Raw genomic sequence first — 12,311 nt, 5'->3', positions numbered from 1 at the left:
AAAAACAAATATGTATTAACTTAAATACTAATAGTTGAATAACAAAATTATGTTTCTTCTATTGCTTGTTCCTAAACAGCTACAATTTTAATGGTTCTCCATTCCATTCTGTTCAGGGTGGATTAAGTTATAGGTAAATAGACAGCCCTAAGGAAAGTCTCTGGACAAAAATTAGGTAACTTAATAGTGGTTCAGTCTTTCAAGAATTTGCCAGATTTACAACAGTTCTTCATTTAGATTTGACTCTGCTTTATACCATTTTATACTTCTTCCCCATGGATTTTGCTTTTAACATTTGAAGCCAGTTTATTGCATCCTGCGAAGGAAGGCTGTGCCTTGCAGACCTTAGTTTGAAACTTGTCCTTTTTGAGTTGAGCTTATAGCCATTTGTCACTGTGATCCATAAGTAATAAATGATGTGAAATCAACCTGTCAAAGTAACCAACTGCCAAGTCTTAAAAGTGTCAATTCAAAGAGAGAACATCCCTTGTAGCCTCCTTAAAAGCGTGTTGGACAAAGGCCTTCCTTGCACCTTCTGAGGATTGTCCTCCCAAATTTCCAGTCATGTGTGTGAAGTCATATTAAGGACCTGGGTTGACTTTGTCCTGTTAGGGCCAACTAATATTAATTTTTTAAGTTAAAGAAAATCCCTGTCCTGTGTAAGGATCTCAGGTTTTTCCTGTAGAGTGAAGCACGTTGATTGACTGTGTACGTATTGGTTTCTCCCAGAGAAGGAAAGGAGCTACTGTCCCCTTGCCCATGCAGTGCATCAGGGGCTCTCCCTCCTCCTGGAGGTGGGCTGGGGTTGGAATAGTGTTTTCCCTTCCTTAGGAACGTAATAGTCAGATTGTCGTATTTAAAAGCTTTGGCTGGTGATGCAAATTAAGTCTAGGAATGAAAAAGTTAGCATGAGGCAGCCTTTATGCATTTGTCTTGAAGCATTTCGTGCCAATCTCGTTAGGACTTGTTCAAGCCGGTCGTACTTCACATTCAAAAAGGAAAGTAGTACGCGTTTCGTCACGAGAAAAAGCGTAATGCTTTGATGAAAAGAGCAGCTGAAAACCGCCCATGACATTATTATTGTTCAAACCACTGAAAGGTTAACCTGCATATTTTTTTTTCTGCTGATTTTTATAGCAAGTCTCACATTTCATAAAAGCCACAGGAGACTTTATAACAATAATTATCTTGCTGCTTCATTGGAAGATCCTATTAAATGCAGGGAAGCTCTTTTAATAACATTGCTTTAGCCATTACAAACCCCAAGTTTATTTTGAATACAAGACAACATCCTGGGATATGTGTTTATGATTCTGGACCACCACAATATTTAAAAAAATTTTTTTTTCATTTTTTATTAAAGGTGATTTTTTTTCTTCTAATATTATTTTTAAAGATGTTAAACCCGGACAAATTGAAATAATAGTGGAACTAAATTTCATCCCAATTTACACAGTTAACGTTTTTCACATACTCTACCCGGCCCCCCCCCAGTATTTTGGGGGGACCTGTTTGAAGTTGTAGTCCTTGTGACAAATGCCTTGCCCTTAACTCCTTCAGCATGTGTTTCCTAAAAGCAAGTATATTCTCTTACTTGATTACTGTTATCAGTCAAGATTAATGTTGAAGCAGTAATATTAAAATATTCTGTCTGTATTAAAATTTTGCAATTTCCCAATAATACCCTTTTAATTTTTTAATGTGGCATTCAGTCACTGGTCACACATTGCATTTGGTTTTACTGTCTTTTTTGCCTCTTAATCTTTAGAATAATCTCTCTTCCTTTCTTACTTTTTAAAAAAAAGTCCCCTTGGCTTTTGAAAATTGGTTTGCCCAGTATTTGCTAGGGTCCATTCTGTAGGATATGCAGTAGGGGGTGCCTCAACATGTTTTTGAGGCACTTTGGACGTATTAGCCTGTAATCTATATTAGAGTTTGGGATTTCGAAGTCAAATAGGAATATCTGTAATCTTGTTTGGAAAAAGACCTGGTTCATGATTATACATCACAAAGTCAGTAGATCCAGACACTGGATAACTTACTCAGCTTTTCTTGGTTTCATTGTTCTATGAAAGGAAGATTCTGATTTAATTATAAAATTTTAGATGAGAAGTCCCATAACCTTATTGATTTTTCAAAATATGGTCTTAAAGAGACAGAAGCACTCAGAATGTGTTTCTAAGATCTTGGAATAAAAATTGGGTGTCATTATTGATAAGTCTTCCTAAAACCTAGAAAGAACCCTTTACCCTATTCCCACCTCCCACCTTTTTAGCGTGAGACGTTGGCAAATGCATTACCAAGGCTTGTCTTGGTCTTCTAGTCCTTTTTCCCTTGCATATGATATCCCCTTGCGTACAAAGGGCCAGCTAGTGGGTTGTTATTTTTTTTATATATATTTTATTTATTTATTTGACAGAGTGAGAGTGAGAGCGAGAGCACAAGCCAGGGGGAGAGGCAGAAGGAGAAGCAGACTCCCCACTGAGCAGGGAGCCCCATGTAGGGCTCAATCCCAGGATCCTGGGATCATGACCTCAGCTGAAGGCAGACACTTAATTGACTGAGCCACCCACCCAGGCGCCCCCGTGCTGGTCTTTTGTAATACACTAACTCACTACAAAACAAAGACAAGCAGAGACTAATAGCTCAAGTGGATCTGTCTTCAGTGCCCATGTCTTTTGCACAGAGTCAGAACATGCAGCAAGGATTGTAGTAAAATCTTCATTATATCTTACTGTATCTCTGTACACAAAAGTCACCCTAATTGTGGCTCACATCCAGTAGCTGTGAATTTGTGCTGAGTATAATTACTACAAACCCTTTAATGTTCCCTTGCTGAGATTGGTATCTTTAGGTCCCTATGCTTGAATTACTGTGTTTAATCTGTCATTTGAAATGATTTGTATCTATTAGGTCTGCTTTAAATAAAGCACTTACCTTTTTCTGGTATGAGAACTTCATGTGTAATGGTTGATTAGAGGGAAGGGATGGTTTGGAGATTGAATCTGGAGATATGCCTGCATATGACTCCTGACCTCCTATTGACACTGTCTTTTGCTCTGCTGCTTTGTCTGTGTCCTCACTTTGGAAATTTTGCTTGAGGCAGTGCCAGGCCATGACAAGAGCCTCATAACTGTGGGGTTAGACAGACATCAACATAGATTTCAGCCCCTCCGATTCATAGCCCCCCCTTTTTTTTTAACTTGGACAAATCATTAATATAGCTGAATCTGTTTCTTCTTCTGGAAAATAAACTTGGGGATGACTACCTTGTAATATCGTAAAGATTAAATGAGATAATATACAGGACAGTTCCTACAGTGTTTAGAAGGGGTTGGTGCTTAGTGAACAGCAGATTCTCTAGCTCTCCTTCCTTCCTTCCTTCCTTCCTTCCTTCCTTCCTTCCTTCCTTCCTTCCTTCCTCCCTCCCTCCCCTCCCTCCCTCCCTCCCTCACTCCCCCCCTTGCTCCCCTCTTCTTCCTCCTGAAGGCAGAGTGACTAAGTGAATGAGTGGGGGTGTCTGAATGTGAATTTGGAATGATGAAAAATTGAAAACATTCCTCAACTTAGAAGTCAGAGTAAGTCCATAATATTTTAGTTGCCCTTGAAAACCGCCCGTTTTTCTACAGTGATGAACTGATGATTACTTCAAATGCTTTTTATATTCTTCCTTGACAGCTTTCCCTTCTGAAAAGGAGGAAATTAGAGGAGCTTATTCTAGTCCGACACGGTGGGAAAGTGTAGAAGCTAAGAGCAGGGTATGTAGGGGGAGAAGAGAGTTGGTCTCAGAAGGTTCACCTCATAGAAGTTAATGCTTCATTTACTTGTAGTTCAGGCATTTTTGATTGTAGGAAATTTCAGTTACAGAGTTAAGTAGAGAAAAGGAGGAAGAAAGTGTTGATGTTATGGTCTGGCTATATGATATAAATTTAATGCACAAACCCAATATTGTTAAAAAGCTATGTAAGTATTCAGATATTCAGCATTGGGTAAAATTATTCAAGATCAATACCACTAAGTACAGTCACATACAAGCATCTGGTGTTTAAGTTGATTTTTAAGATAAAGGTAGGCATTTTAATTATCGTGTCTTGAGATATCACATTTGTCAATTTGAGTTTTATTACAGAAGTGGCAAAAATTTACATGCTGAGTTAGATACGGAATTTTTTTTTCAAAAGTGGCTCAGTTGGTTGAGCGTCAGGCTCTTGGTTTCAGCTCAGGTCATGATCTTGCAATAATTCTTTTAAAAAATTAGTTTACCTCCTTACTGTAAGTCTTAAATTCAATTTCCTTTCTCTTCTCTGTTCTTTCCTCTTTTATAACTTTTCCCTGTGTTCTCAACTCCCATCCCTACCACGCGGTATCTCCCTCCACCCCACAACTCCCTTTTCCCTACAAATACTTTATACTGGAATAGCTGGGGTGTGGGGAGGTTGGGCTAGGTATCCGAAACCCAGGTAATACTAGTGCCTGAAATGTTGGCATACCTATTTTCTGGCTGCAGCTGGATTTTCTTGGTTGTGCGGTTATACCTACCTTGTGTTTGCACTAATGCTCTGTTTGCTGTTTCACGTGGGGCATATTCATTCTGCACTGCATAGAAAGGGGCCACTCTATCTGTTCTTAGAAACCCTAGGAAAAAGCTAAGGTAATATAACAGCGGTTGTTTTTTTCTTCTTGAAACTCTTGTGATTTGTCGTTTGTGGCAAGATTAGAGTTGCTCATAGTCCCTCACTTCCCATTACAAATGGGGTTCTACCCCACCTTCTCCTCAGCATTACCACTGAACTCATACTTGTAGATTCATCACATTTGACCTTTGTTTGATTTTGGCTATTACTTCCTCCTTAGTTTCCAGGATACCAGATCTCCTGTTGCTCCTTTTAATTCAACCCCCACCTTCCATCCCCTAAACTCCACATTCTAGGCATCTCTTCTGTCTGTTCTGTCCAGGACATTTGTGCGGTACGGACTCGGGTGCTCAGCTCATTCCTTCTCTCAGTGTCTCAGAAAAATTATCCCTTAGCCATCTAATTTAACCCCGTCTTCAGAGCCCTGGATCTATATTTTGTCTCCACTGACTAGATTTAGTGACCCAGATCTCTGAGACTTTAATCATATCCAGAATCTGCTTCTTGGCCTTCCTTTATGATCCAGAACATCACTCAATCTAACAATCTTCAGAGCAGTGAATCCCAATTGTAAAGGGGTAGGGTGGGGATTATGGACCTCATTGAGAGTACATTTTGCATATTAATTACATACATTTTACATATAATCTCCTACTCTCCAGTGGTTTTGGACTCAAAACGTCTGTCTCTGAAAATGTCTGTAAGGTCTATGTCAGTTTTTTCTCTTGGCTCTTGCCTGCATAGATGGAACCCTTCTTGAATTGATCTCCAGTCCTCAGTGGCTCTTCCTTCAATCCATAATCATAATCATCCTATTACTGGGAAATTGGTTTTCCTAAAGCACAAGCGAAGAGCATGTAGTTCCTCACTTCGGAAACCTTCCATGGCAATAAGAGAAGTCTGTACAATCCAACACAACACCAGAGTGTCCTGCTGTAGGCTCCCGTGCTCCCTTCGCGGGCTCACCTTCTACGTCCACGCCCTGCAGACTGTGGCCCCCATAGCGCCTTGTGCTCCGGCCATAGCACTTCCCCACCCCAGCTGAGCTTTCCTCCAAACGGCCCATGGCCTGGCAGCGTTCCCTTTCACACGCTCTGTGTCCTCCCTCAGGGTCCAGCTCACGTTGTCATCTGCTGCAAGCCCTTCCTCCTTTTCTCCATTTGGAGATAGCTGCCTTTTCCTCTCAGTTGAGGAATTCACAGTGAGTGAATTATGTCTCTCATACTGCTTCCACAATTGGATTCGTTATGGGATGTGTGTCTGACTATTGTGTGCTTCCAGAGAGGCAAGGGGGCCTGCACTGAAGGCATGACTAACTCAGTGAATCAGTGAGCCCACCCTTTGGGATTTTGTGTCTCTCGAGACCTCTCGAGTGCCGGAGGTGTTCATGGGGCTGAACCACTCAAACCCCTGAGGTTGCAGACCTGGTGTGTACTGAGACCTCTCCCTTCCTCTTCACAAACCACCTCCTTACCATCCTCACGGCTGGGGTGTGATGTCAACCCTTGAGGAACTTGTCTCAGTGGTGTAGCAGAGCCACAGAGGCATTGGACCTAAGGCCACCTGCCTGGGTTTCAGCCCCAGCTCTGCCTCTGCTTGCTGGCAGGTCATGTGCGCACCATGGGCAAGATATCTTTTTGCTTCATGTCTCAGTTTTCTTTTTCTGTTGCCCTCAACAGGAAACCCTGTGGTATCCATCTCATAGGGTTGAGGTGAGAAACAGAGAGGTGGTAGTCCTTGTAGAGCACACAGCATGGTGCCTGGCACATAGCAGGCGTTCAGTAATGACTGCACGCTGCGTGTATAAGGTCCGGGGAGGTTCTCATTCACTTCTAGGTCAGAGCTAATTACCTGGCAGCACCTGGGCTAGTTATGGCCCACACGTGAACGTATTGTTTTTGTGGGGTCAAGGAGTGTGGAAGCGGCTACAGGAGTTTTGAAAAGAACAGGAAATATAGGAGACAGGATTTATGATTTCTCTTGAGAACATTAGAATATCTGAGGTGGTTATGAATATGGTGATTACGAATAAGGGCTCAGAAGCCAGAGTCTGAATTACACTGGTTCTGCTGTGTCAATGCTGTGTGATCCCCATGCAAGTTGCTTAACTTCTCTGTTTCTCAACTTCTTTATCTCTAAAAAGGAGATCACAATAGCACTTCATTGCTTCCTGGGATTATTAACTGGGGCAAGCTATTGAAAGCTCTTGGTACACTTGCCTATTAAAGACTAAAGAGTAAGTAGTGTGCGCTGCGTCTGTTCTCACCCGGTCAGTTCTTCTGCTGTTGCTACTAGCCAGCAGCCCTGGGCCCCCAATCCCTCCGGTGCCCACAGTTGGCTGGGAGCAGTAGAAACCTCCATAAGTTGGGCATGAACTTCCCAGGTCGCCAGGCGCTTGCCATTGCCTGTCACCTTACATCTGCCCTATTCTCTTTTAACAGTTTTGTCTGTTAATCTGTTGGCAGAATCCTCTGCTGTGCATTCATGTCCAAGAAGGCTGTGCTGTGAATCTCAAGGAGCAGTTAGCACTTGGTGTTAGTTCTTTTTTTTTTTTTTTTTAAGATTTTTATTTATTTATTTGACAGAGATAGAGACAGCCAGCGAGAGAGGGAACAAGCAGGGGGAGTGGGAGAGGAAGAAGCAGGCTCATAGAGGAGGAGCCTGATGTGGGGCTCGATCCCATAACGCCGGGATCACGCCCTGAGCCGAAGGCAGATGCTTAACCGCTGTGCCACCCAGGCGCCCCAAGTTCTTAACGTGTGGTCCAGAACAATAGCATCAGTATCCTCTGGAAACTTACTCTCAGGCCTCACCCCAGACCTCCTGAATCAGAAACTCTGGGAGTGGGCCTAGCAATCTGTGTGTTAAGACTCCCTGTGGCTTGTTCGATCCCTGTTGCAGTTCGCTAACTACTGATTTAACACGTGTTCTATGTTCATATTGCTTACATCCAGTAAAAATAATTACATTTAGCTTTTTACAAAAGCCCCTATTTGTGTTCTGATATCACAGATTATATCAAAGCTAACTTTTTTTTTTTCCTTTTCGCCCTTGTTCCTGTTATTAACAACTATGGTATAGCATTTTATTCTATAAGCATTGCAGAATTTAGTATTTGTGATTGCTAGTTTGGAAAGTTCTTTTCAAATAGTTGCTTTGCATTCTGTGACTGTGATTCTAAAGCGGCTCTAATATGCCCATTCCCTAAGTTCTTCATTGATTATTTCACTCTGTACAGCAGGTATTCAGCATTTGACTATAATGTTACTATAATAGAATTAAATATTTGTGTTTAGGTTGGGCATAATTTTGGAAATTTTTCTTTAAAGATCTTTTTAAAAACTTTGAGAGAGAGAGATAGAAAGATCGAGTGAGCACGGGCAGGGGGAGGGGTAGAGGCAGAGGAAGAAGCAGGCTCCCTGCTGAGCAGGGAGCTGGATGTGGAGCTCACCCCAGGACCCTGGGATCATGACCTGAGCCAGAGGCAGACGCTTAACCCACTGAGCCATCCAGGTGCCCCTTGAAAGATNTAGAAAGATTGAGTGAGCACGGGCAGGGGGAGGGGTAGAGGCAGAGGAAGAAGCAGGCTCCCTGCTGAGCAGGGAGCTGGATGTGGAGCTCGACCCCAGGACCCTGGGATCATGACCTGAGCCAGAGGCAGACGCTTAACCCACTGAGCCATCCAGGTGCCCCTTGAAAGATCTTTTTAAAAAAATTGTGTATATTATCAAGACACAGTTACTTATATACAGTGTTAGGGTCCACATTGATTGTTTAATGTACTAAGTAAAGGCGGTGTGGATTTAGTGGCCTCTCTAACAGTTACCGTGATTCAATTCTTTTATTTCAGAGAATGAAAATCAGATGTTAAGAATATTTTCTAGAAGACTTTTGGACATTGTAATATGCTACTGTTACAGATTTTACTTAACCAAAACCAAAGCACATAGCTAAAGCCTTTTGTCTGTAGTTTTAAAACTGAGATGTTGATAGACATTAACCCCAAAGCTATACATGTACTGTTTAGTACTACTGCTTTCTTCATGTTCATTTACTAGCAAACCCAGGAACACCCCCAATTTCCAGGCCCCTGGGTACGTGCTATATACGAAGACAACTAAAAAGAGCTTGAATTTTCAATGAATTTGTATCACTTTTGAAAATAAAAACATCAGTGAGAATGGGCTTCCTCTTTGTTTTTCTAGTATGTAAAAATAAAGCCATCTTGGATTATTTTATCAAATATTTATTGATTCACAATGAGACACAATCTCTGCTCTCAAAAATATACATAGATTATTAAAAGAATAGATAACGGTGTGGGCAAGTAATTACAAAGCAGCGTGATACGCACCTTAATGGAGGTGTGACAACAGAGTGACGGAGGGGGTGATTGCGTTTGAGATGGTGATGGGAGGTTGGCCAGATGAGATTTCATGGACCAAGTGATGGCATCTTAGGGTTTCATGGATGGGTTAGAGGGAGATTTACGTGTGCAGTGAGTGGCCCAGGGGCAAAAAGGAGCAAGACATGTTCTTACAGTTACAGATGTGTAATGAGTGTAATGTTCCAGGTATGGAAGAATAGTTAGGAGATAAGGCCAGAAAAGTGGGCAAGTTCCAGGGCCTTCAGGGCCTTGGAGAACATGGGAAGAGGCCTGGGTTTCACCTATGGTGATCATGTTGGAGCCAGAGGCACCTTTACAGAGCATGACTGCTCTTTTGTGTGTTTTCTCTAGAAGATACAAATCCGTGCCCACAATTCTAGATAACCACATTTTAGTTTTTTTGAAGCACAAAGGGATTCAGGAAGAAACGTGGAGGTAAATAAGTACCTACAGGTTACCATCCTTTGCAAAATTTCCCGGTATGGATGCTATCAGTCGTGGGTCAGCAGTTCCATCTATAAATGTACCAAGAATGACACAATGGTGACATATCGTATTTCAAACATTTGTAATTCATGGTCTGCAGGGAATATTGTGGGAGGTATCAAGAAAACATGACATGGTTTCTGTCTTTAAAACATGTTGTCTTAAAGAATGCTAGCCATTTTTTGGGGATGCAGTCAGGAATATCGCTAACTAGTGAAGGGAAATCTGCCACGAGCGCCCTAACACATACCCAAACAGTGGGAGAAGTAGTTATTTTCCACCAGAGATGTGAAGCAGGAGGATAGAGGTTGTGGCCTAGAAAGGCTTTGCTGAGTTGGTGGCATGCATAGTCAACTGCCATTAGAGTATTTGCTGGGCAGAGGGAGAATTCCAGAGAATATGAGTCCTGTATTCTTGCCCTTAAATTGTACACAGTTAAGACATAAGCAAAGTACTATAGTACAGTATTTTATGTGGCTTAATAATGGTCTATGCCTCGTATGGGGTACTGAAATAATGTCACTACTCTCGGTAGTAGGCTCTTTATAATGAGAAATTCCTTCACTCAGGCTTTCTCAGGGTTTTCTGACCCTATTTCAACTCCCCAGATGTTTCATATCTAGCATCCTTTTCAGGCACTAGCTTCAGCTTTTGTCAAAGGATTTTCAAGTTTTTTTTTGTTCTTAAATCAGCAAGTATCAACAGTTGTGGGGCACCAAAGCAGTAGTGTTGTTTGAATTATGTATGTAAAAGAATGTGAGAAGGTGTTTTGGAAGGGAGGTTCTTAGTAATTTACATTTATCTATACTGTTTTCCAAAATGCTTTCAAAAAGATGACCTCTAGTGGCCACTTGCTTTCTGTTGCATTCTCTGACCAACACTTCATTCTGCTCATCGGTTCATCTACGTGGAATTAAAATTTATATAATGCTTTCTGTAAACCAGGGTAATAACATGTAAGAAAACATTTGTCCCATCTGTTTTCCTTTCATTGCTTAAGCTTGATTTTAATATCAATTATCTTTTGAACAAAGTCTTTCCAATTAAAAAGAAGGTAGCCATGATAAATTTATCAGCTTAGAGTCATATTGTCTGTCTGAGTAGTTTGATTTTCTTGGGTTGATCCTGTGGTCTTTCTCCCTCTCATACAAGGCAGGCGCTCTGTGAATTTTTTACATAAGAATATGTATATTAAGGGATCCATGCAAATGTTAGTTGCTGCCAAAAAGAGAGTTGTTTCTTTAGCTATAAACAGTTGATTTTGCAACCTGCAGTCAGTTTTGCTGTTGGTTTGACTGTGAGTGTATGGAACTCTGGCAAAATGAAATGGAGCAAAACACACAAAGAATACAGCCACCACAACAAATACTTTACCTTCCAGCTTTGTGTTGTGTTTTCGGTCCTTACTTCTGGACTTTTTATAAGAGCTGTATACTTTTTTTGCAATCACCACATAAAACAGAAGCATTAGAGCAAAAACAGTCCAGAAAATGAACTGGCATATATAGTTCACCACTTGATGCCATTTCAGCCCCAGGGGACCCTTCAAAGAGGCACACTTTTTCACAGATGACGGCGTTGCTTCCTTGTTGCTCAAGATTATATTTGGCAGAGAGATCAGGAACAAAAGGAGCCAGATGAGGGTCGAGACCATTTTTGCAAAAGCAGGTTTTTGTACGAAAAATTTCCCAAAAGGCCTGATGATCTTGAGAAATCTGTCAAAGGCTATGAAGCCTAGCAGAATGATGCCCACATACATGGTCTCATAAAAGATGACGGCGGAGAAACGACACACAAAGGCCCTGAGTTGCCAGGGTCCGAGGTGTGAGTCAGAGAGGATTTTAAATGGAAGCATGAGTGTCATTATCAGGTCGGCCACCAAAGTATTTTTGAGGTAGACGATGAAGGTGGAGGAGCTGGGGATGTGAAGGAACACCCACAAGGCCAGAGTGTTCAGCAGGAAGCCGATGCAGAACACGACTGTGTAGATGACTGGGAACACCAGCTGCGCTATCCGCGTGTCTCTGGGGCACCGCTCAGACCCATTGAAGCCCGTTATCACGGTGGTGTTCATGGTCTCCAGGGTCAGCTGTTACAGACAAACACACATGCAAAGGCAAACAAGCATTTCCCAGTTGCGAGGAGCTACCTTTAAAAGCAGACTTAGGTGTGTAGCGCAGCAACACCTTACATTTACTCATCACATGCCCTGCATGATTGCAAAGGCACATGCTGTTTCTAGCTAGAACTTTTTTTAAACATGTACTACATTTTTAGTACGTGTAATAGTGCCATTACTTTTACACCCTTATGAAACCCAAATAACAGTTCCTACCTCATTCGTAAGTGCTACTTTTAACATGGCAGTAAAACAAGACCCGTTTAAGAAGTCCTAATTCATGTCACATTGCTGCACATTGTGTAGTTCCTTATGCTCATAATCTATGGTTTCTAGAATGTCTACGTTAAAGCGGATTTTCCCCCCTTGAACATGTACTCTCTCTTACAAGCAAGCCCACTCATAATAAAAGTTGAAATTCACCTTTGTTCGGGAGGATCCTGAGCTCAGTGTCTTCTGATTGAGGCAGTTATTAGTTCAGCCCATGGAGAGCATGTGAAGCAAGTGTCGTTCTGCTTTCTTATACCGGGTTTCCTTCCTCATTTTCACGTGCGTAATGTGATCAATTAGAATGTTTTCCTATTCAAACCTTTGCAGATTTTCTAATAAGAAGCCTCTTTTATTTCAGGCTTAGGCACTGTTAATCTAGTGTGACTTGAATATCTTTATGTTTTCTCATCTAATA

The 12,311-nt window shown here is 41.6% G+C and overlaps 2 protein-coding genes across 17 annotated transcripts in view; one reads left to right on the top strand and one right to left on the bottom strand.

The window, feature by feature from the left end:
• The window catches only part of MED12L (mediator complex subunit 12L), a 361,057-nt gene that overhangs the window by 251,904 nt on the left and 96,842 nt on the right, over positions 1 to 12,311 (top strand). The gene's annotated exons all lie outside the window — the stretch shown is intronic.
• Positions 10,316 to 12,136, bottom strand: P2RY13 (purinergic receptor P2Y13). The gene is made up of 2 exons (XM_011221163.3): positions 12,050 to 12,136; positions 10,316 to 11,596 (listed from the first exon to the last, which is right to left on the bottom strand). Exon 2 carries the CDS (start codon positions 11,579 to 11,581, stop codon positions 10,580 to 10,582), a length of 1,002 nt encoding a protein of 333 aa, XP_011219465.1. The 5' UTR covers positions 11,582 to 11,596; positions 12,050 to 12,136; the 3' UTR covers positions 10,316 to 10,579.

The sequence above is a fragment of the Ailuropoda melanoleuca genome, chromosome 1 (assembly GCF_002007445.2).
Source record: "Ailuropoda melanoleuca isolate Jingjing chromosome 1, ASM200744v2, whole genome shotgun sequence".
Classification (NCBI taxonomy): Eukaryota; Metazoa; Chordata; class Mammalia; order Carnivora; family Ursidae; genus Ailuropoda; species Ailuropoda melanoleuca.
Note: the sequence above shows the minus strand (reverse complement) of the source record. Positions and strands in the feature narration are given on the sequence as shown.